Source organism: Panthera pardus, unplaced genomic scaffold (genome assembly GCF_024362965.1).
Source record: "Panthera pardus isolate Hobbes unplaced genomic scaffold, ASM2436296v1 HiC_scaffold_21, whole genome shotgun sequence".
NCBI classification, from domain to species: domain Eukaryota; kingdom Metazoa; phylum Chordata; class Mammalia; order Carnivora; family Felidae; genus Panthera; species Panthera pardus.
The window spans coordinates 5,931,453-5,954,942 of record NW_026526777.1 but is presented as its reverse complement, the minus strand read 5'-3'; the positions used below and the strand labels follow the sequence as shown (position 1 = coordinate 5,954,942).

General features: G+C 44.0%; 2 protein-coding genes across 2 annotated transcripts in view; both read right to left on the bottom strand.

Annotated features, from left to right (window-relative positions):
• ATF6 (activating transcription factor 6) overlaps positions 1 to 2,145 on the bottom strand; it is a 201,545-nt gene extending 199,400 nt beyond the window's left edge. The window contains 2 exon segments of the mRNA XM_019465772.2: positions 1,236 to 1,550; positions 2,035 to 2,145. Of these exon segments, the coding sequence (XP_019321317.2) occupies positions 1,236 to 1,287 (52 nt within the window). The 5' untranslated portion in view covers positions 1,288 to 1,550; positions 2,035 to 2,145.
• Positions 2,146 to 8,771: 6,626 nt separating this feature from the next.
• Positions 8,772 to 14,213, bottom strand: DUSP12 (dual specificity phosphatase 12). The gene is made up of 6 exons (XM_019465777.2): positions 13,816 to 14,213; positions 12,403 to 12,516; positions 12,195 to 12,313; positions 11,693 to 11,789; positions 10,825 to 11,011; positions 8,772 to 9,163 (listed from the first exon to the last, which is right to left on the bottom strand). The coding sequence occupies exons 1-6, from the start codon at positions 14,196 to 14,198 to the stop codon at positions 9,002 to 9,004; spliced, it is 1,062 nt and encodes a 353-aa protein (XP_019321322.2). The 5' UTR covers positions 14,199 to 14,213; the 3' UTR covers positions 8,772 to 9,001.
• Positions 14,214 to 23,490: the final 9,277 nt, after the last annotated feature.

Below are 23,490 nucleotides of genomic sequence, written 5' to 3'. Positions count from 1 at the left end.
CATGCTCTGTCTCTCTCTGTCTCAAAAATAAATAAACGTTAAAAAAAAATTAAAAAAAAAAAAAGAAACCCTTCTAATTGGGACACCTGGGTGGCCCCGTCGGTTAAGCCTCCGACTTCAGCTCAGGTCACGATCTTGCGGTCCGTGAGTTCGAGCCCCGCATCAGGCTCTGGGCTGATGGCTCAGAGCCTGGAGCCTGCTTCCGACTCTGTGTCTCCCTCTCTCTGCCCCTCCCCCATTCATGCTCTGTCTCTCTCTGTCTCAAAAATAAATAAACATTAAAAAAAAAATTTTTTTTTTAAAAAAGAAAATCAAATGAGGACTTCAGTTCAATACATAGAATTGAGATTACGCTCTTGCTACCGCGAATGGTGGCCCAAGGAGGAAAGATGAAGATCAGTCTGGATTCCCCCCGGATTCCCCCCCAAGTTCCAAAGTAGGTGAAAGGCGTAGGCTCACTACAGGGCCCACTCAGAGACCCACGCAATCCCAAATTCTCGCTGGAGCCGGAGAACAGCATTAGTCCTATGTCCCAAAACGAAGAGAAGAATACAAGTTTCCTCTAAACACCTAGATGACAAAGTTTCCCCACCGTCATTCCCACTGCCTTCCATTCCGCTCTTCCCGATCACAAAACCAAACAAAAGAGACACGAAACAACTTAAAAACAAATTGGCGCTGTTTCTGAAGGGCAGTCAGGATTACATCCGTTTTTAAGCGTTAGGTCTAGGCAGTCAGGGACCCAAGGTCAGGTGCTTTGGTTCTCTGCCAAGATGGACATCAAGTCTAGACCAACAATGGCAGCTGCGACACGAAGATCTTTGCATACATTCCCCTTCTGTCACACAAACACGTACAGACACACTCCACGGCAATCACCGCCCACATCCCACACTGAGAAAACAGCTTCCAGCCTTTCTGGTGATCCCAGCCATCCTACCCTCTGCTTCTCACCGACGCCCTTTCCGCTCCCACATCCTGACCCCCTGGTACTTTCCCAGCGCAAATGGCGAAACACGGTAACAATTCCAATCAGGCAACATTTTACGCTGCCGGGTGCCAGGGCAGAAACCGCCCGGTTCTGCTAGACTCTTCCAGGCAGGTCCACGGACGGAAGCGACGAGTTAGCCCCGGCTCCCGGGGCAGAGTTCGCCCACACCTGTCTCCCCAAGTGGGCGGAAGGAGGGAGGAAGAACCCCGCGGCCAGCGCTGGCACCTTCTCGGCCGCCACTCACCCCAATCCTCGTTCGCTCGGTGAGAAAGGCCCGGGCTAAGAGGCGACTCCATGGTGCCGGCAACGCCACCCGGCTCCCGCACACCCCACGCTCCCGCGGCCTGGAACTCGGTGACTAACAGCTCGGACGGCGGCGGCAGGCGGACAAAATACCCCGTCCCGGCGCGGGGACGGTGGCCGAGCGAAGACAAACTACGCCCGCTGCCCCGGGGAGCTTGCGCAAATCAGAAAGGAGAAACGTCAGAGACCGAGCTCCTTTTCAGCAGATCTCCGAGTAACTAGTTCCCTTTGGGAGTTTGCGGCACTTTCTGTCCCGCTGTTTCAAGGAAAAAAAAGAAAAAAAGACACATAAGCCCTACTTTCGTTAAATAAAATGTATCGATGTCGAAATGAAAAGTAAAAGCCCTTTCTGGATAGACCGGCTTGTTCCTCGCATATCCTTGTTAATACCACGGTGTAGCTATCTCGGAACAAAGGCAGAGACCCATAAAGTCAATGTGATTTAATTTTTTTGCAATCGCTGGCCGTCATTGTAAACATTCTGCGTAGACACGAGTGTGTGAAAGAAAAACTCAACTCTTGTGCCGCGTTCGTTAGACCCGCCTCTCTTCACGGGCACAGTACCTGAGGTAAACAACAAAACAACAGCACGTCCGTCGTACTTCCAGAAAGCCCCCTTCTATTTAAACAAATTTAAGCAAGGCGAATATAGAAGAGGGAACTCCTCGTCCTCACACCTATCTCCTAGATATGCGTTTCTAACGCATAGTACTTCGCAGTGGAAATCCGAGCGACCTGACCCTACAACCTAGAATAAGGTAGATTCGTAATCTTTCTATTGCTGGAACTGGAGAGTCGGTTTTGTTCCGAAGCAATTCACATCCCGAACTGCCACTGAAAGGTTGGATTGAGTTTGACGGAACAATTTCAAGAACGCTCCGTCATAGAATTCCTTCTTACAGCATTTCAGCCGCGGGTATTTCAAATACCCTAAGAACCCGGATCCCTCTAGGACCGAGTGGAATCCTTCCCATGGTTACTACACCAAACAAACGCTTCCCAGAATCCGGCGAACTCCTCGTGGCTGCGGGGTTACTACGGATTGCATAATCCGCAGTATTCAATCCAGTCCTGGGACCCCAAACCGGAAACATTTCCCCGAAATGATTCCTTGTGTCATGAGGTAACTAAACATGAGATAGTGAAATAAATATCGCTTCTATTCAAAAACGGACCATAAAAAGAAAGCCCTAAAATAAAACCATCAAGAGTCTTTTATTCTACATCCACCAGATACCTTGGTCTTTTTTTTTTTTTTTTAATCACCATGACTGAACTCCAGCCATTTTTTTTTCAAAGTTTTTATTTTTATCCGAAAAGCGCAGATGACGATGAAACAAGCATTTGCGTCCCTATCGCCAAAAATTAACAAATATTAACATTTTCTAGTTTTCTTTCAGATTTTTCATACTGTAAGAAATTAAACATGATAGATAAAGCCCAACTCTGCTTCTTCTCCTGCTTCATTTCCCCACCCCCACCCCCCCATAAACAACTTCTATTATGAATTTTATGGGAATCAAATCCATGTTTATTTTTACCTGTCTCATGTTTAAATATGTTTGTAGATACATATATTTAGTGTTGTGTTGGATTTTTAAATTTACATAAATGTGGGGCGCCTGGGTGGCGCAGTCGGTTAAGCGTCCGACTTCAGCCAGGTCACGATCTCACGGTCCGTGAGTTCGAGCCCCGCGTCAGGCTCTGGGCTGATGGCTCGGAGCCTGGAGCCCGTTTCCGATTCTGTGTCTCCCTCTCTCTCTGCCCCTCCCCCGTTCATGCTCTGTCTCTCTCTGTCCCAAAAATAAATAAAAAACGTTGAAAAAAAATATATCCTTGATTTAAAAAAAAAAAAAAAAATTTACATAAATGTATCATACTCATGTTCCCCAAGTCACTTTTCTTATTCAACATTACTTTTTGATGATCTATTCACGTTTGAACTGTTACGTGGTATTTCCTTGAAAAAAATCTATATATCACAATTTCATTTTTCATTTCTCTACTAACGGACATTTGGATTGTTTTAAATTTTTACTGTTACATACATCCTTCTATGAGTCTCTTCATGCATATGTGCAAAAATGTCTTTAAGATATACGCTGGGTCATAGAGTATGAATGTTAATATCTGCCAAATTATACCAATTTACATCCTTTCTACCAGTGATGAGCTCTCTACTCCACATTCTCACCAACACTAGATATGGTCACTTTCACATTTTTTGCCCCGTGAAGGGTGTGACTATAATTTACATTTCCCTGACAATTGAATATGGGGTGGATCTTTTCGCGTTTATTAAACTTTATTTCCTCTTCTGTGAATTGCCTATTCTTATAAAATTTGCTACTGTATTTTCTTTCTCTCAATGGCATGTACGTCTTTAGCTAGCCTACTCTATTCATTTAACTGGTATATATGTTGCCAATACCTTCTCTTAAGTTTACACTTGTTTTTTTGTTTATGGGGTTTTTGTCTTTAGGTTTCAATTTCAATGTAGTCAAATTTACCAATCTTCTGTTTATGATCTGTGCTATTTGTAACCTGCTTAAGAAATCCTTCCCTCTCCTCAGGTCACAGAGATGTTTTAAATTTTCTTTCCATAGTTTTACAGTTTTGTTTTTCACATTCTTTTTTTTCTCCTTATTTGGTTATTGCTGGGGTATAGTAGCACTATTGATTTTTATACAGCAATCCTGTATCCAAAAACCTTGCTGGATGGGGCGCCTGGGTGGCCGTGGTTTAAGCATCCGACTTCGGTTAAGCATCTGACTTCAGCTCACGTCATAATCTCATAGCTCATGAGTTCAAGTCCTGCATTGGGCTCTGTGCTGACGGCTCGGAGCCTGGAGCCTGTTTCGGATTCTGTGTCTCCCTCTCTCTCTGCCCCTCCCCCACTTGTGCTCTGTCTCTCTCTCCCTCTCTCAAAAATAAATAAACATTAAAAAAAATTTAAAAACCTTGCTGAATTATGTGACTGTAATATTTTGTCTGTAAATCTCCAGAATTTTCTATGTAGAAAAACTTGTATGCAAATACGAATATTTTAAAATTTATTTTAGCATGTAACCTCTTTTTAAAATCTATTTATTTTGAGTGAGAGAGAGCACATGTGAGCAGGGGAAGAGGGGCAGAGGGAGAGAGAGAGAGGGAGAGAGAGAGAGAGAGAGAGAGAGAGAGAATCCCAAGCAGGCTCTATGCCCAGTGCGGAGCCCGATACAGCTCACTCTCAAGAACCACGAGGTCATGACCTGAGCCAAGATCAAGAGTCAGACACTTAACCAACTGACCCACCCAGGTGCCCCCATTGTAACCTTTTTTAAATTGTCCGCTCTGTGCTGACAGCAGAGAACCCAATGCAGGGCTCGAACTCCTGAGCCATGAGATCATGACCTGAGTTGAAGTCGGACACCTAACCAACTGAGCCACCCAAGCGCCCCTTAAATTGACTTTTATTTTTTTTTTAATTTTTTTTTTTTAACGTTTATTTATTTTTGAGACAGAGAGAGACAGAGCATGAACGGGGGAGGGGCAGAGATAGAGAGGGAGACACAGTATCTGAAACAGGCTCCAGGCTCTGAGCGGTCAGCGCAGAGCCCGACGCGGGGCTCAAACTCACGGACCACGAGATCATGACCAGAGACGAAGTCGGACGCTTAACCGACTGAGCCACCCAGGCGCCCCTTAAATTGACCTTTAATGTGGAAAATTTCAAACACAAAGAAAAGGTAGTGAAGACTCGTTCTTGGCACCCAACTTGAACAGTTTCCCATTCTTTTTTTATCTACCCTCTCTCCCCACAACACTTACTTTTTATTTTGCTTTGTTTTTTCCCCTGGGGTGTTTTAAAGAAAATCCCAGAGAGCGTGTTATTTCACCTATAAATACTTTAATGGATATCCTGACAAGGCTTTTTTCAAATTTTTTAAAACATGACTACAACACTGTTACGATACCCACCAAAATTAATAATTCCTTAATATTATCTACTACCTGTTCCATGTTCAGTTTTCGCTCAGAAATGCCTTTCTACAGTTGGTTTGTACAGTTGTTTCCTCTCCTATGTTGTTGCAATGGCAAGGACCTCTCGTACCACATTGAAGGCAGATGCAGAGTGTACATCTTTTAACTTGTTCCCAACTTTCACGCGAAAGGTTTCCTTTAAAGGATTTTTAAAAATGTCTTATTTAGGGGCGCCTGGGTGGCTCAGTCGGTTAAGCGTCCGACATCGGCTCAGGTCACGATCTAGCGGTCCGTGAGTTCGAGCCCCGCGTCGGGCTCTGTGCTGACAGCTCAGAGCCTGGAGCCTGCTTCTGATTCTGCGTCACCCTCTCTCTCTGTCCCTCCCCTGCTCGTGTTGTCTCTCTCTCTCAAAAATAAATATTAAAAAAAAAAAATGAGAGTTTTGTCTAGAGACATAAAGGAGACCCTTGCCTAGATCCATACTTCTGAGGACTCTACTCTGGCGTCTGGCAGTGTCTCTCCCTGCAGGGGGAGAATCCATGGTACCAAGGTGAGATGCCCAACTGGAACACATGCCTCCTTCTAAACACACTTCTTATGCCCAAATAGCTCCACACCTGCTTCTGAAGCTTGCTTAGGTTTCTGACTCCTAAGGGTGAACTGTGCCAATGCTGTATGCCAGGGGTGTAAACAGAGCTTAGAAATGTGAGGTGGAAAGTCCACATCCGCATATGCACGGGCCATATAAACAAACCCAGGGGTGGGGAAAGGGGGCAGTCTGTAGGTCAGGGGCCAACTCTCCTACACTGTCATGTTTTGGCAAGGAATCCATAAAGTCAGAGAATTTTAAACTCCGACCTTGTCTTCCAGGTCTTTAGGAAGGCATGTTTGTCAAGATAAGGGAATAACAGTTTGGTAGCTTGATTTGTAACTTTCAAATACTAAGACAAATAGCACACGGGCCTCAATTTGCACTCGTCAGGATGCTGCAAATGTTGGTGGGATACCTGACCAGTGAATTTATAACTTGCTTAAAAATTGTATTTCAGGGTGCCTGGGTGGCTCAGTCGGTTAAGTGTCCGACTTCGGTTCAGGTCATGATCTCGCAGCTTGTGGGTTCGAGCCCCGTATCAGGCTCTGTGCTGACAGCTCAGAGCCTGGAGCCTACTTCAGATTCTGTGTCTCCGTCTCTCTCTGTTCCTCCCCTGCTCACGCTCTGTCTCTCTGTCTCTCAAAAGTAAATAAAGATTGAAAAAAATTTTGTTTTAATTGTATTTCATCAGTTCTATATTTTTACCGCCTGGTATTTTCATTATGACATCTTCTAGGTCACCCTAAACAGTGAATCCAAACATTAGAATACAGAGGTTAAAAGCTCAGATCTTGGGGGAGCCTGGGTGGCTTAGTTGGTTGGGTGTCCGACTTCAGATCGGGTCATGATCTCGCAGCTTGTGGGTTTGAGCCGTGTCAGGCTCTGTGCTGACAGCTTGGAGCCTGCTTCGGATTCTGTGTCTCCCTGTCTCTCTGCCTCTCCCCTACTCGTGCTCTGTTTCTCTCTCGCTCAAAAATAAATAAACATTAAAAAAAAAAAAAAAAACACCTCAGATTTTGGAATAAGCCAAATCTTGGTTCAAATCTAGGTTCAACCATTTTCTAGCAATGTAACTTTGATGAAGTGACTTAATCTTTCTGAGCCTCAATTTTACGTGTAAAAAGGGAATAACAGGACCTATCTCGTAGGGTTTGGGGGGAGGATTAAATTCCATAATACACACTAAATGATTGGTATGCTAATTAGCCCATGGTAAATTTTCAAAAAATTGTAGCTATTTTGAGGAACAACGTTGAATGCTACTAGCTAGGCACTGCATTATATCACCCAAATCCCCATAAAAACCCAGATTGAATCCTATTATCTCTCCGTTTTATATAAGGAATTAAGGCTTATGCAAATGACCTTTAAAATAATGTTTTTAAAGGACGGCAGAGCGTGTATTATTCCCATTTCATGAAAGAAAACTGACGCTCAACTTTCAAAAGACCTTCCAAGGGGCCGCCTGGGTGGCTCGGTCAGTTAAGCGTCTGGCTCCTGGTTTCAGCTCAGGTCATGATCTCAGGGTTCGGAGTTCCAGCCCCACGTAGTTCGAGCCTGCTTGGGATTCTCTCTCTCCCTCTTTGTCTACCCCTACCCCGCTTGCACTGTCTCTTTCTCAAAGTAAGTTAAAAACAATGTTTAAATCAAAATAAATAAATAAACAAACACAAGCCAGGAAGTTGGGGACAGGTGAAACCAGAATTCTCAGAGCCCACTCTACTCCTTCAATACTATTTTAACTGCGCCAGAAACATGCTGTGAAAGAAAGTTAAAATTGCTATTTTCTACAGATCTGTAAGCCCATCATGTTGTAAATGGATACTCTTAAATATTAAAAAGCGTTCCATTTGTTTGTTTGTTCTTGAGAATGAAGGCATAATGGATTTTCTATTTACCACCCAAAATGTTTTAACATTAATGGATTTGAAATCGGAAACTTTTGCTTAGTGGATGTTTCACAAAATTTCAAAATTTACATAAAGTCAATTCCCCCGAATTCATTTTCCACTGGCAAATACCAATTATCTTCCAAAAAAAGCTATCTTGTCTCTTTCTCCTGGCTGGAATGTAAATTGCAAGAAGACGGGTCTTTATCTAGTGTGCTCACTGCATCATCTAGAATTGTGCACAGAATAGTTGCTCAGTAAATTATTTACGGAATTGACAATTGCAGATCTAAATAAAACCTATGCAATTTTCCCCACGCTAGATGCTACAGCGTGGGATTGATAGGTATTAACTCAAGCCATACAAAACTCTTATTACTTGTTACCTACAAAAGGCAAAATTCATGTGTTTCAGCCTGATTGTTTTTAAGGTTTTCTAGAGTATATTATGAAGCAAAGTGAACAGATATTACAAAAGCTAAGATAAAAATGGGAGAAATTTTTCTCATAAGAAAAAATTATTTTATAAAAGTTACCAAAGGCTTCAAGTTCTATGTTAAGATATTCTCACAAATCACAACACTCCCACCATTTCAAAAGTTAAACTAGGGGGCGCGCCTGGGTGGCTCAGTTGGTTGAGCAACCAAATCTTGATTTCCTCTCAGGTCATGATCTCACAGTTCGTGGGTTCAAGCCCCGTATCAGACTCTGTCCTGACCGCTCAGAGCCTGGAGTCTGCTTTGGATTCTGTGCCTCCCTCTCTCTCTGACCTTCCCCTGCTCACCCTCTGTCTCTCTCTCTCTCTCTCTCTCAAAAACAAATAAGATGTTAAAAAAAAAAAAAAAGGTTTTTAGAAAAGAAAGAGAAGTTTCAAAATATGTCCAAACAAATCTGCTTTGCATTTCTAGAAATAAATCTATTTAAACACAATCATTTCCAATTTTTGTACATAATTTTGTCCATCCAGACCTTAAGATCACTTAACATTCCAAAAATCAGAACTCTTCAAAATATACGAAACAAGGAACGAATCTGGGTTATACAAAATTTTAATATCAAATAAAGTACAATTTACTTGATTAAAAGTTTTGATTTGCACATAAAGTATTCTACTGAAATAAGAGACTAACAAAGCACAGTTTCCAAGTCACAGTAAATGAAATGTTGACGGTCTAAAAACTAGACAATCGGCCGTGAATGACAACAAGCAAGGGAAGCACGTATCAGCAAGTTTCTTTCCAAGCTATCAAAAATGTCACAAGTTCAAATTTTTCTTGTCTGTGGTCCCAAAACCGGCAGCGTCTTCATTTCATCCACTCTATTCTTATGTATTTGAAAAGCAGGTGTTATCCATCTACCACAGGAGCACTGTTCACCATACCAATTGAAAGAACCCAACTTGGCATTGCATTTGGGGCAAAGAAGCTGAAATAAAGCAACTGTGTTACTTCATTCACTCACCTGTATATAAAACAAATAATTACCACTGGCAATATAGGATATAAAACAGGTAAGACACAGCTCTTACCTCCACGGAGTTTACGATCTAATCAGCAAGATGAAAGGCGATGGCAATTCGCCATACTAAGATGGAGGGCTATGATAATTGTGCAAGAAGCATGTTGTGTCCTGGGAGTATGGCAAAGGACCAGATGAATCCGCGCATGAGGGGAGAAAGGTGACGGCGGAGATAGGAAACCCAAGGTTGCAGGATGTGGCACGTGCTGGCTTTTAAATCAGCCTGCGGTTTAGTATCTCAAACTAAGATCATCACGGCTACAGAACAGGAAGGCATGTTAGGAGTCTCACGTTCTATTAATGATATTGACGGCATGTAAGTTAGGTCTCAGCTTCCTGGCTATTTTAAAACAAATAAACAGGGGCCCCTGGGTGGCTCAGCCAGTTAAGCATCAGACTCTTAATTTCGGCTCAGGTCATGATCTCCCTGGGGTTCATGGGATAAGGTCCCATGGTCGGGCTCTACACTGTCAGTGAGGGATTCTCTCTCTCCCTCTCTTTCTGTCCCTCTTCCCCAGTCATGCTCTCTCTTTCTCAAAATAAATAAACATTTAAAAATAATAAAGGGATGCCTGGGTGCCTCAGTTTGTTGAGCATCTAATCTTGGCTCAGGTCATGATCTCACAGTTTGTGAGATTGAGCCCCGCGTGGGGCTCACTGCTGTCAGCACAGAGCCCACCTCGGATTCTGTGTGGCCCTCTCTCTCTGCCCCTCCCCTGCTTGTGCGCTCTCTCTCTCTCTCTCAAAAATAAACATTAAAAAAAATAAAAAATAAAAATAAAGAGATTAAAAACAAAAGACTATATCTTAGATTAAGATTAAGAATATCTTTAGGGGCACCTGGGTGGCTCAGTCTGTTGAGCATCTGACTTCAGCTCAGGTCATGATCCCACAGTTTGTGGGTTCAAGCCCCACGTTGGGCTCTGTGCTGACAGTGCAAAGCCTGCTTCAGATCCTGTGTCTCTCCCTCTCTGTCTGTCCCTTTCCTACTTGTGCGCACTCTCTCTCTCTCTCTCAAAAATGAATGAATAAACTAAAAAAAAAAAAAAGGGTATCTTTAGATTAATATTAAGCAAACCTAAATGAGAAATGTGGCCGTCACAATGCTCACATGAGCTGCATTCTTAAGAATTAACAGGAAATGAAAACAAATCTCTCAGCAAACATACAAACTGAAAGATCAGGAAAAAAGAGAGACGTTATGGAGCCAAAAGAAAAAAAAGAGGGAAGGAAAACTTTAAATATAATTTTAAAATCCTTATTTGCCCTTACCTATTACTAAGTTTGCGTTTTGTTAAAATACATTCTAATTGGCTTATATTAGTCTTCTACTTGAAAAAACATAAATAGCCTTGAAAGGAATTAACTTAGACCAAGAGCCCCCAACTAGAAGTGGTTCACTATTTTAGATCAGCTGGGTTTTATTTAATTAATATATTTGATAGAGTCTTATCTACACTAGAAAGATATAATCTTCATCAAGAAGGTAGTTATGATGGTTTAAAGTCCGAGAGAGAACAAAATATAGATGATGTAATGAAACTGCAGAAAATATAATGTGTTCCTACCTGTCCATCCATCACGCCCAGCAAGGCAGATTCCATCCACTGTACAGGTTCGATGAAATACGATGTACATTGAGCCTGACCCCCTGTGGTGAGCATCAAAGATGGCGTCACTCTCTTGTGGGCAAAGGCTATAGGACCACTTCCTTCATTATGATCCAAAATGCTAGAACTTCGAAATAAAGATCGCCTGCAAGCCCCAAACAAAAACATTAATGGCTTTCAAAACAATGAAAAAATAGATGCAGTGTGCAGTATTTCTTAGCAAAATAAAATAAAATTGATTATGCTACTGTAATTTTCAATAACCTCTACAAATAATCTGATTTATTTTCACTCTTAAGAACTTATTCTCTTCTTAAAAGCAGATGTGAAGGGGCGCCTGGGTGGCTTAGTTGGTTAAGTGTCCGACTCTTGATTTCAGCTCAGGTCACGATCTCACAGTTGTGCAATTCAGCGTCCGGTTGGATTCCATGCTAAATGGGGAGCCTGCTTGGAATTTTCTTTCTCCTCTCTCTCTCTCTGCCCCTCCGCGCGCGCGCGCGCACACACACACACACACACACACACACACACACACACACGAGAAAGGAAGAGAGAGAGAGAGAGAGAGAGAGAGAGAGAGAGAGAGAATCCCAAGCAGGCTCCACACTCAGCATGGGCTCCATTCCACAACCCTGGGATCATGACCTGACCTGAAATCAAGAGTTGGGCGCTTAACCCACTGAACCACCCAGGCACCCCTGATTTTGACATTTCTACGTTACTCAATTAAACAAGTTCTCCCTACAGATTTTAAGAAAACGAAACTTTCAATACTTTTCAGCTACTGAGACAAGGCAAAATCTCCAGAGGATAGAAAATATTTTACCTGCACTTTCTACATTTGTAGAGAACCTCGTCTTTCAATCCTTGTGAAATGGTCGTTGGGTCGACAGCAAAGAGTTCTTGAGGTAAGTTCTGTAATTCTACAGGACATAATTAAAATGTATCTAATTGTTGAAGTTAACTCTGCATTGTCAGGCAAAGTTCAGCTAATGTCAAACTAAGGCAAGAAGTGCTAACCTCAGAAATTAAAAAAGAAAAAAAAAAAATCTCCAGTGAGGAGAAATCAGGGGGAGGTAGGAGAGCATAGTGAAGCCCTTGGGTTCTGGGACAGACTGCCTGAGTTCAAATCCCAGCCCACCACTGACAAACCATGTGACCTGGAACCAGTTATTTCTTGCTAAATCACAGTTTCAAAAGGAAATAATAGTACCCGTCTCAAGAGATGGCTGGAAAAGTGAGATAATACACCTGAAGCCTTTCGTGTCAGAGCAAGGAACATCTAAAAAGGGCCCAATAAGCAATTATCACCAGCAATTATCACTTACCTGGATACTTTTCTGTAACCTTTTGTAAACGATATTGCTTATAAACTGCACTCGAAGTATCTACTTCATATCCCATTGCCTGGTATAATTTTAGTTGCCACTCAAAGCCCTCATTCATCCTGTAAGGACAAGCAAATTTAAAGTTAAGTTTTCATTAAATGAGTAAAATCACACTGCAAAAACAATTATTACTATAAAAAGAACTCACTTAGCCTCTGGTTGGATGGTCTGGAGATTTTCATAGGCTTTTTCAAAGGTAAGCTGGTCAGTCTTCATCAGAAAAGCAGTTATTATAGCCACACTTCGACTGACTCCTGCATGACTGAAAAAGAGACCTCTAAAATAAAACAGCAAACAGCAGCAATTAAAAAAACAAAAAAGCCCAGCTCCCTATCAGTGGTAAAGTTCAGGTCCACTCCATGTCTGCTTCTTCTGCCCAAGATAAACTCTTTGTCTCTGAAATACTAACGACATACAAAAGAATTATTTCCTTTTTTTTTTTTATTTCTTTAACATTTATTTTTGAGAGAGAAAGAGAGAATGAATGAGCAGAGGAAGGGGCAGAGAGGGAGACACACACGGGATCCAAAGCAGGCTCCAGGCTCCCACCTATCAGAGCTGGAGGCAGGGCTCGAACCCACAAACCGTGAGATCGCTGAGTCAGACGCTAAACAATCGAGACACCCAGGCACCCCTATTTATTTCCTTTTTGCTTTTGAATTCTGAACTATGTGAATGTATTACCTTTTCAAAAGGTAATACACTAATTTTACACTAATTAAAATAAATTATAATGGCTTTGGAAAAAATCCAAGCTCCCTTGCTCTTGGCATTAAGGGGCCTGGAAACCCGGTCCCAGGCTTCTCTCCATTTTACCTTATGTCCTTTATGTAAATATTTAGAACGAGAGCTGGCACACAGTAAAAGTGCTGGCTCAATAAACCGAAACTCCTGTTACTACACTCCAATCCAACTAAAAAGGACTACTAAGAATTCCCAAATACCTATCAAGATTTTCTTTTTGGCATTGCTACGACGTAACTCCACCTTTCCCGTGGGCGTGGCTTAGGGATCCCTCGTGTCCTAACCAATTTTTCTCCCCCCATTTCTCCCCTTCATCAACCACCCTCTGCCCCAAACAAAAACACTGAAAAGAATCTACTTTTCCTCTGAAGGTTGAATAACTTTTGTTCATCTCCTTTGGCACATGACTCGCATCACAGTCTGCATTACAATCATCGGGGTAGGTGCCTGGCTTCTTCTGAAGAGCTTTAAACTCTCTAGGTGCAGGGACTTGGCCGTTTATGAGCCCACCCCCACCCACCCCCACCCCCCCGCTACAAAACAACTCCGGGTTGGGAGGGGGGGCTGCAGGATGCATCAAAATACACAAGTGTGAATCATCAAAACAGGAATGAATGAGAGCCAGCACGCCTTCAGGGGCCCCGCCCCCTGCCCCCTCCTTTCTCCCGGACACCCGCCAGCCAAGGGAGGGAAGGAGGGAGAGGAGGTCCCGGTGGTCTGACAGCCCCTTCGCCCTCCCCTAGGATCCTCGGAGGAAGGGGGGCGGCGGCAGGCTGGAAGCGAAGCGGGGCTGCACCCCCTCGTGCGGGCCGCTCACCAGTGCACCAACGTCGCGCGGCCCTCGTCGCGGGCCTGGCCGATGAAGGCCACACACCGGTCCAGATGGCTGAGCAGGTCGGTTTCGGGCTTGTCCAGCGCCGGCACAAAGAGGCGCCGTAGACCCTCGATCCCGGCGCCCGACCTGAAGTCGGGCTCCTCCGAGTCCACCGTCAGCACGGCCGTGATGCCCGCCTCCCTCAGGTGGTCCGGCTCCGCCGCGGCCGCGGCTCCACCCAGGTACAGCCCCGGCCGCACCTCCAGCATCTGCCCGGCGGAGCTGGCCCCGCTCTGACTGTCACCCGGCCGCGGGCAGCCATGACTCCCTCCCTGCGCCTCCAACATGGCGGCGGCCAGAGGCCGAGCGGCCAGGGGCCCTACCATCGAGTAGGCGGCCGGCTAGAACGCCCTTCCTCTGGGACGAGCCGGCCTTAGATGCGCAGCCGCGCCCTCGGAGGACCGCGGCCGTGGCAGGAATGCGCACTTCTGGGGCAAGGTGATGCTGTGGCTGAGGCAGAGCAGCCTTTAAAGCCCGAGTCTGGCCCCAGCTTCCCTAGATTGGTGGTAGAGGATAAACTTGCCCATATACAGGGTTTCTCGGGCTTATAGTGTTGAGACTTCATGGAAAGGGGCGAAAGAGCAGCTGGACTCAAATTTGAAATAATGGTCCCACCAACCGAATCAACTCTCATTTTATCCAACTGGGGTAAAACCGTTTTTTCAACATTTATGAAGCCTTCTGTTTGTGTTTTTTTCTCTTGTGATTAATTTTTCTTTTCTTTCTTTGCCCAGTTTTTTTTTGGTATGTGAATCTCTTTCTTGTTGATGTACGCTGTCCTATATACTTTTAAGATACTAATCTCATATTTTTGTGTGTCAGTACCCTCCAACCCAAGAACACGGGGAACCTATCTCACTTTCTTATCATTTGCATGTTCCCTGAAGTAGCATTTTTAATTGCTTTTAAGAATTTTTCCGTTGCATTCACATGTTAGCTGTTGGGTGCAAAAGGCCTAGTTTTCAGCCTATTTTGGCTTTTGGCATGATCATTTCTAGCTTTTGATTTAAAGAAAGAGACCTGTGATTCTTCCTTTCACTTATACATCTAGAGATCATTGTAGGGTTATTAATTGGCCTAATTACAATATGGTTGCATCTCAGGGACTAGGAAGGCCTGAAAAGAGGAAGCCAGATGGGGGAACATCTGGTCTGTGGAGCAGTCAGAACATATATCATGTTGGGGCACCTGGGTGGCTCAGTTGGTTAAGCATCTAACTCTTGATTTAGGCTCAGGTCATGACTCAGTCCATGAGATCTGTCTCCTCATCAAGCTCCACATCAGGCTCTGCTCAGAGCCTGCTTGGGATTCTCTCTCTTTCTCTCTCTCTCTCTCTCTCTTACTGCCCCTCCTCCCTCTCTCTTTTTCTCCCTCTCTCATAATAAGTAAATAAACATTAAATATATGTATACACACATTTATTAAGTTTGTCATCTTATATGGGTATGATTTGTGGCACCCCAAAACAATCACAATAGTAACATCAAAGATCACTGATCACAGATCACCATAACAAATATAATAATAATAATAATAAATTTGGAATATTGGGGCGCCTGGGTCGCTCAGTTGGTTGAACGGCTGACTTTGGCTCAGCTCATGATCTCATAGTTCATGAGTTCAAGCCCTGCGTTGGGTTCTGTGCTGACAGCTCAGAGCCTGGAGCCTGTTTCAGATTCTGTGTCTCCCTATCTCTCTGCCCTTCCCCTGGTCGTGCTCTGTCTTGCTCTCTCTGTCTCAAAAATAAATAAACATTAAAGAAAAAAAGTTTTTTAAACAGGTTAATTGTGACATCAGAAAACAAAAAGGGGGAGAGGGCTAAATGGGTTGAGCTTTTGTATGTATTGAAGTTATTATCAACGCAAAATAGACTGTTATAGCTATAAGATGTTTTATGTAAGCCTTATTGTAACCACAAAACAAAACCTACAGTAGATGCAATACACATGAGATGAAGAGTAGGGAATCAAAGCATAACACTGTGGAAAATCATCACTTCAGCAATGAAGGAAGCAAGAAAGGGAGAAGGGAACAAGAGTGCCGGAGACCAGCTCCAGCAACCAGGGGTTCCCGAAGGAAGAACGGCGTCAGTGAAAATAAAACAAAACTAAAATAAACAACTAAAACTAAAATAAAAATGGACACAGACAACAGCAGTGTGTTGAACTGGCCGATTTATTGTAGTAGATGTGGCATTATATTTGCTAGTGATTTCCTTGTAACATATGTCATCTATGTTTTTCTAACATTACTTAATTTTGAAAATGTTCCTATGTGTAAACAACCTTTAAGAAATAACATGGTGATTTTCCCCTAAGTTTCCCGCATGCCCTTTGATTACTGATTAATTTCTTACATTATTCCATTATGCATCTGCCTTTATCTATAATCTACAGAGCATTTGCTTTGCTTTGCTGGACCCTGCTTTGGATTCTGTGTCTCCCTCTTTCTCTGCTCCTCCCCACTCACACTCTGTCTCTGTCTCTCTCAAAAATAAATAAACATTTAAAAAATTAAAAAAAAAGAAATAAAGAAGATCTGAAATGAATAACCTAACTTTATACCTCAAGGAACTAGAAAAAAAAAAAGCAAACTGGGCCCAAAGTTAGCAGAAGGAAGGAAATGACAAAATGATATGGAGACCAGAAAAACAATCAAAAAGAGCAATGAAAGGAATATGTGGTGTTTTGAAAAGATGAACAGAATTGACAAAGCTTTAGCCAGACTCACTAAGCATGAAGGAGGGAAGATTAAAAACAAAATCAGAAAGAGGAGACATTACAACAGACACCACAGAAATATAGAGGATCATGAGAGACTAGGATCAGCAATTGTCCGCTGACAGATTGGATAACCTAGAAGAAAAGGATACAGTCTAGGAAACATGTAACCTACCAAGACTGAATCATGAAGAAACAGAGAATCTGTTCAGACCAATAATGAGTAAGCAGATTAAATCAGTAATCAAAAATTTTCCAAAAAAATTAAAAAGAAGAAGAATCCCAGAGCCAGATGGTATCACTGTGAATTCTACCGAACATTTAAGAAAAACTTAATGCCAATCCTTCTCAAAGTCTTCCAAAAAATTGAAGAGCAGGGAACACTTCCAGACCCATTTTACAGGGCCAGCATTACCATGATTACAAAGCCAGATAAGGACACTATGAGGAAAGAAAACTACAGACCAATATCCCTGATGAATACTGATGCAAAAATTCTCAGGGGCCCCTGGGTGGCTCAGTTGGTTAAGTGTCCAATTTCAGCTCAGGTCAAGATCTCACAGCCTGTGAGTTTGAGCCCCATGTGGGGCTCTGTGCTGACAGCTCAGAGCCTGGAGTCTGCTTTGGATTCTCTGTCTCCCTCTCTCTCTGCCCTTCCCCCACTCATGCCCTGTCTGTCTCTCAAAAATAAATAAACACTAAAAAAGATTTTTTAATTCTCAACAAAATATTAGTAAGCAGAATTCAACAGCAAATTAAAGGATCATACACCACGATCAAGTGGGATTTATCCCTGGGATGTAAGGATGATTTAACGTCCACAAATCAATAAATGTGATATACCACATGAACAGAATGAAGGATAAAAATCACATGATCATCTCAATAGATGCATAAAAAGCATTTGACAATATACAACATCTTTTCATGATAAAAAAAAAACCTCAACAATTGGGTATGAAGGGACATGTCTCAACATAATAAACAATTTTCTAGGTAAAGAATCTGGCTTCTATGCTGGGAATGATGATGGAAGTTTCAGAAGAATAGCCAGTTTGAGGGAAATCTGCCTGAAGAGAGTACAGAACAGGCATGGAAGCTGACCTGTAGGATCAGACAGCCGAGGGCCTGGTTAGTGTTTGCATCATAAATGTAAAACTCTTGGGGCACCTGGGCGGCTCAGTTCCTTGAGCGTCTGACTCTTGATTTCACCTCAGGTCGTGATCCTAGGGTCATAGGATTGAGTCCCATGTCTGGCTCCGTACTTAGTGCTGAGTGTAGAGCCTGCTTGGGATTCTCTCTCTCTCTCTCTCTCTCTCTCTCTCTCTCTCTCTCTCTCTCCCTCTGCCCCTCTGCCCCTCTGCCCTTTCATGCTCTCTCTCTCTCTCTCAAATAATAAATAAATAAATAAATAAATAAATAAATAAATAACGCTTCTGTACAGTAAAGGGTTAATTCAGTAGGCCTTGGTGGCTCACGCTCAAGCCTGAGGGTAGTCTTGGTGACCCCTGATATAGAATCTATTGTCTAGAATCATGAAAAACTGGAAATACTAAATGACTATAAGTAATGGATTTGTTACACAAGTGGTCGTATCCAGCCAATGAAATACTAACCAACTATTTCAAAGATAACAAAGGAAGTGGTCCGTGCTAGTTTTTTTTTAACGTTTATTTATTTTTGAGACAGAGACAGAGCATGAACGGGGGAGGGTCAGAGAAAGGGAGACACAGAATCTGAAACAGGCTCCAGGCTGTGAGCCGTCAGCACAGAGCCCGACGTGGGGCTCGAACTCATGGACCGCGAGATCATGACCTCAGCCAAAGTCGGCCACTTAACCGACTGAGCCAGGCGCCCCTAGGTTTTTTTTGTTTTTTGTTTTTTGTTTTTTTGAAGCTGGTTTGCAAATAGAAAATACATCTTGGCCATATATATGTATACACATAGATAGATATAGATTATATAGATACAGATATAGATATAGATGTGAAAAATATTGAAAGATACATGTCAAACATAACAGTGGTTATTTCTGGGAGCTGGCTTAAGAGACTTACAGGATAGCCTTCATACACTTCTTTCTATGTAGTTTTTATTTTTTTTTTCGACTACTATCATTAAAATTATTCACTGTAAACAATTATAGCTATTTATATTCTGGAAAGGGGGGAAAACACTATTAGCGGCTCATCTCCTGAACATTTTATGAAGTTACCTTAATCATTCCCGCAGCCTTATTAGTTTTCTGTTGGAAGCGAGCTTTCTTTCTTCAACTCCCTAAAATGACTATCATCTCCTTCATAGCCAGGGGTAGGAGACACCTCTGAATTGTTACTAACTACCCACAGAGTCTGGTCCAGTAAATGTCTGTAACTGGATAAATAAAAATACCTAGATTCCTGCCGCTGAAGATCTTTTCCAGTTTCTGCATTTGTATTTGTGGCCACTAGGTGACACAATTTACCCTCTGGCAAGATACATTTCCTGTCCCACCCTCACGATAGGGTTAAAGGAATATGGCAGCCTGTGAGAAAAGTAAGATGTTAAGGTTAGGAATGGAATGCTGTCTTTAGGGAGGGAGCTGGATTGTTTTCTGTCAAGGAGAAAGGAGCTTCTCTGTCCTAGGATTGGGAGTCCCCACCCCCACCCCGCAGACACAAAGGCAATTTATCTGTTCATTGTATCACCAGAAAACCTACAACCTTGATAAATATTAAGCAAAAATTCTTATCATTGTTAAGCGATCGTCACATATGTGGGGGCCTGCATGTTAAGAAGACAGCCGTTTTATGTAACGCGACCCAGTTGTACGAGAATACACATTACCCTAGCCTTCCCCTTCTTTGGTTGTTTCTCGGAAATGTTTGGCTACAGTCACATGTGTCATGTATCGCTTTCATCTTTAAAAATGTTTTCTGTAAGTGGATATCTGTGCTGAGCCCTGAGCAAGGAAATTTCCCCTCTTCTGCCCCATCCTGTCCCCAGCAAAGTCCCAAGAGGAACTTCCTCTTTCTGTTCCTAGCACATTTCCCAGGGCCCTCCTACACCCAGCGCGTTATCAGGAAATGTTTGTCAGTGATGTTCTCAGTGGGGCTTAAAGACAGTTGCGAAGATACACATGAAACGTACTTTGAGGCCAAGTAAAAATGAACAAAAATATAGATGACAACATAACTCTATTATTTGGCCTGTGTTTGTGAGTGGGAAGCGAACACCTAGAAAGTGACGAGCTGGGACTTGGTGTTGCTTTTGAGGGGCACGGTCTGAAGCCAGAGGAACACCTAGGTGTGATCCTGAGCTGCACAGGCCCCCGCTACCCACCAGCGCGTGGTCCCGTGCCTTTAGAAAGTTCTATGATTCCGCGAAGTCTCCGTCTCTTCATCTGCAAAATGGGAGTAGTTAGAGCCGTGTTGCAGAGTTCTGATAAGGATTAACTTGTTGGTATGTGTCACTAGGTGGCCACAGAGAGATCTGCCACGCTAAAGCTGTGCACCTGGAGGGAACAGCTGGAAGGGGCTGCCAGAGGGTTGCTGAGCTGGGGGGGGGGGGGGGGGGGAGGGGGGAGGGGGGGGGAGGCTGGTGCAGCTGAAGCTGTTGAACAGAGATGAACCATGGGGTGTGCTCAGTCCAGGAATTCAGCGGTCATGAGGATTAGGAAAAGCGGATCCTAAACACCTACCATGCTGCAACCACATCCCTAAACTCACTTAGTCGTTGGGATTCTGGGTCTTTGTAGAAGTGCGTCCTCTTGACAAAGGGGCACCTACTGTTGAGATTCTGAGGAAGAAGCATCAACTCTACCTACAGACCCTGGGAGCAGAGACGACTGAATGGAGTGGGAGCACCCTCATTGTGTCCGCTGAACCAACAACTGCCCTGCCTTACTCCCAGGCCCTCCCCACCCTGCAACATTTGCCAACTTAGCACCCTGTAGGGTTGAGTTGCAGGTGAAGGAGGTGAGAAGAAGGGGCTGGCAAGGTGGGGTGGGGGGTAGCTGTGAGCAGGAAACACTGAGGTCTGAGGGCTGAGACCCCAGACCGTCTCATTCATGGTGCCCAACGTGGCTAACTAAAGGGACGATTTGTTGTCAGACTTCACAGGCTGTCCTGGGACGTGTGTTCAGTCACACTGGCCACATGCAGCCCTACCAGTGGCTGCATAGAGCTGAGCCTCCGTGGAGGGAAAGGGCTCCTACACGATGAGGGAGCGTGGGGCAAGCTGAGAGCAAAGTACAAGCTGGCACCCCTGCCCCCTGCACCCCAGGTGGGATAAGTGTGATTGACACTTCCCAAGAACAGATGAAAGGGGTTTAAGTGCTTGCCTTAAATGACAAAGATGACCCCATGGGAATACATTTTAAATGGATTACGGAAAAAAGATTAGAAAGCTGCATTTTGTCAAGCTAAGGTTGTTCTCCCCCTAGGAAGGCATTAACATTACCACAGCAGGGGGTTCCTGGAGAAAGGTCTTACTCCTTATTTGCCTCAAGTATTTGTCAATGGGCTGCAGGCCATAAAGAAATTTAATTTTACCTGCCATTTCCTCCTTGCCTTTGTTCCCACATCACTGTGGAGGGGAAAGTGACGTTGGGGCTCCAGAAAACAGCCCAGAGGTTTCTGGAGATTAAGCTGTTGATAAGATTGCCTTTTGTAATTTACGAAGACGGAGACTCACAAATCGTATGACGGGGATCTCCCGTGTGTCCTGTATGTTAACCTTTTGTTTTCTTTCTCTTTCTTTGTTCTTGGGCAGCCAGGAATACCTGAGGAACAACACACATATCCCACCTGGGGGGGGGGGGCGGGTCTTGTTAGCTTGTGTTTTGCCCTCAGCTTGCCTTCTGCTCCCTCATCACTGTCGTTAATAACACTGTGGTTAATATAGCTGCTCATTTCTGTAAGTGCTAATGGGCCATTCCTGCCGTAACCAGGATACCAGGCAATCTTACTGGTTTGACGGCTTAAAGATATATATGGAGATGGGGGCAATCCACTTAGCACCGGGTGGACTGCCCAAGGGATCCTTCCTAGGGGGAGAACAACCTTAGCTTGACAATAGCAAGGCCCCTGGCATCCTATGAGTCCTCTTTAGCATATGAAAGTCCTTCTGGAGGCTTCCCCTCGGTCTTTCCCTCCCCCAACTCCGTAGTACATAAGCAGTCACTCTTTACAAGCCCAGTGCAGCTCTTCCTGCCCATGGGTCCTGTCCCTGTGCTTTACTAAAATCACCTTTTTGCACCAAAGGCATCTCAGGAATTCTTTCTTGGACCTCCACCATTCCAAGACCCCATCAGTAGCATGGTTATGAACTATAGTTAATAGTTGTATTAACTATATATGGTGGGCATAGTGATTTTAGTTAATAATACTGTATTGCGTATTTAAAACTTGCCAAGAGAGTAGATCTTAAAAGTTCTCATCACGAGAAAAACATTATGTAACTATGTGTGGTGATGGGTGTTAACTAGACTTAGGGAGGGGATCATTTCACAATACACATAAATATCGAATCATCATTCCGTTGCCCGCCTGAAAGCAATACAACGTTATGGGGCTAGTAGACCTCAATTTAGAAGCAGAAGAAGCAGCGTCCACTAGGGGGCAGCATGAGCCTACCAGGATGAGTCTTGCCCTGATAAGCCCGTTAATTCCCTGACAGAATGACTTCATAGGCAGGTTAGAGAAGCTGCCCACCGACCTTCTGCAGGCTTTGGGACACATCTCAAGTACACAATTCAAAAGAGATAAATACAAGGTTCTACACTTTGATCTCCCAAATGGACTGCACCAACACCAGTTGGGGTGCAAAGAGGTAGACCTTAGACAGAAGCAATCTCGTCGGTAATCTTTCCCTGCCCCCAGCATTATGCTGCTCAGAGCATGGCCCGAGAATCAGCACGATGGGCATGGACTGGGAATTTCTTAGAAAGGCAGGCCCTCAGACGCCTTGCCGGACCACCTGAGTCATAACCTGCATCTGAGGAAGAGCCCTTGGGTGGTTCCCGTGTTCATTAATATTTGAGATAAGCCATGATTTCTTCTGCCTCTCCTGGTAATGGATAGTCCTATAATGGCTGTAGGTTGCCAGCGTAGTTTGAATTTATAAATGAGAATGCCCAGACCTCAATCTGAATTGAAAGGTAAGTCTTTGTCCTCCTACTTACTTACCCAGCTGAGGTCCTGACTTGGGGAAGGAGCTAGACTGGTCTCCCTCCCCCTTTCCTCTGTCTCTTCCCCTTCGGCCAGCCTCCCCACCTCTCTCAGTGGGCGGTTTCCCCCTGTTTCTTACTTGAGCCAAAGTTGCTGGGAAGAGAGAAGGGAGGGAGGACGGGTAAGGAAACAGAAAGCTCTTAGATACCCTGGCAGGTTTCTGCTCTCTGAACTTGGCAGGTCACTAAAGCCCATCCGTTCTCCCACGGGCACTCCTGTGGACTCTTTGGAGATGTTTCTTTTGGAGCGCTGCGCTCCTCTGTGGTCCTGACTCACCGCAGATGCAGCATGCCTCCAGGTGTCCCTTTGTACCTCTTCCCTCAACCCCTGGAATACAGATTCACCTTCAGCTTTTTGGTGCCTTTGACAACCCTTCCCGGTGGCCTGACTGTACAGGAGCCAAGACGACTACTGAGACATCAGATACACAGCAAGGAAAAGGTTTATTGCAGAGGCAGCCAAAGGAGGAGACAGAAGGGCAAACCTCAAATCTGCCTCCCCCAGGAGGAGAGTCAGGGATATTTAAAGGCAAATGAAAAGCACAGTTGCCTCCTTCAGGAGCTGGGATTAGTCCCAAGGCCGGTTGTCTTTCAGGAACCCTGGAAATACACAGATGGCTTTGCTCCAGGATATTTTGTAGCACAGGCTGATCCCCCCAAAAGGCTCCTATAACCTACAGCCACAGCTCA

Excerpts from the sequence above, each read along its gene's own strand:
- DUSP12 (XM_019465777.2), bottom strand. The coding sequence starts at position 14,198 with ATGGTAGGGCCCCTGGCCGCTCGGCCTCTGGCCGCCGCCATGTTGGAG. Across the intron at positions 12,314-12,402 it reads ACCATCCAACCAGAGGCTAA|GATGAATGAGGGCTTTGAGT; the intron begins GTGAGTTCTTTT and ends TTGTCCTTACAG. Across the intron at positions 11,790-12,194 it reads GGTTACAGAAAAGTATCCAG|AATTACAGAACTTACCTCAA; the intron begins GTAAGTGATAAT and ends TATGTCCTGTAG.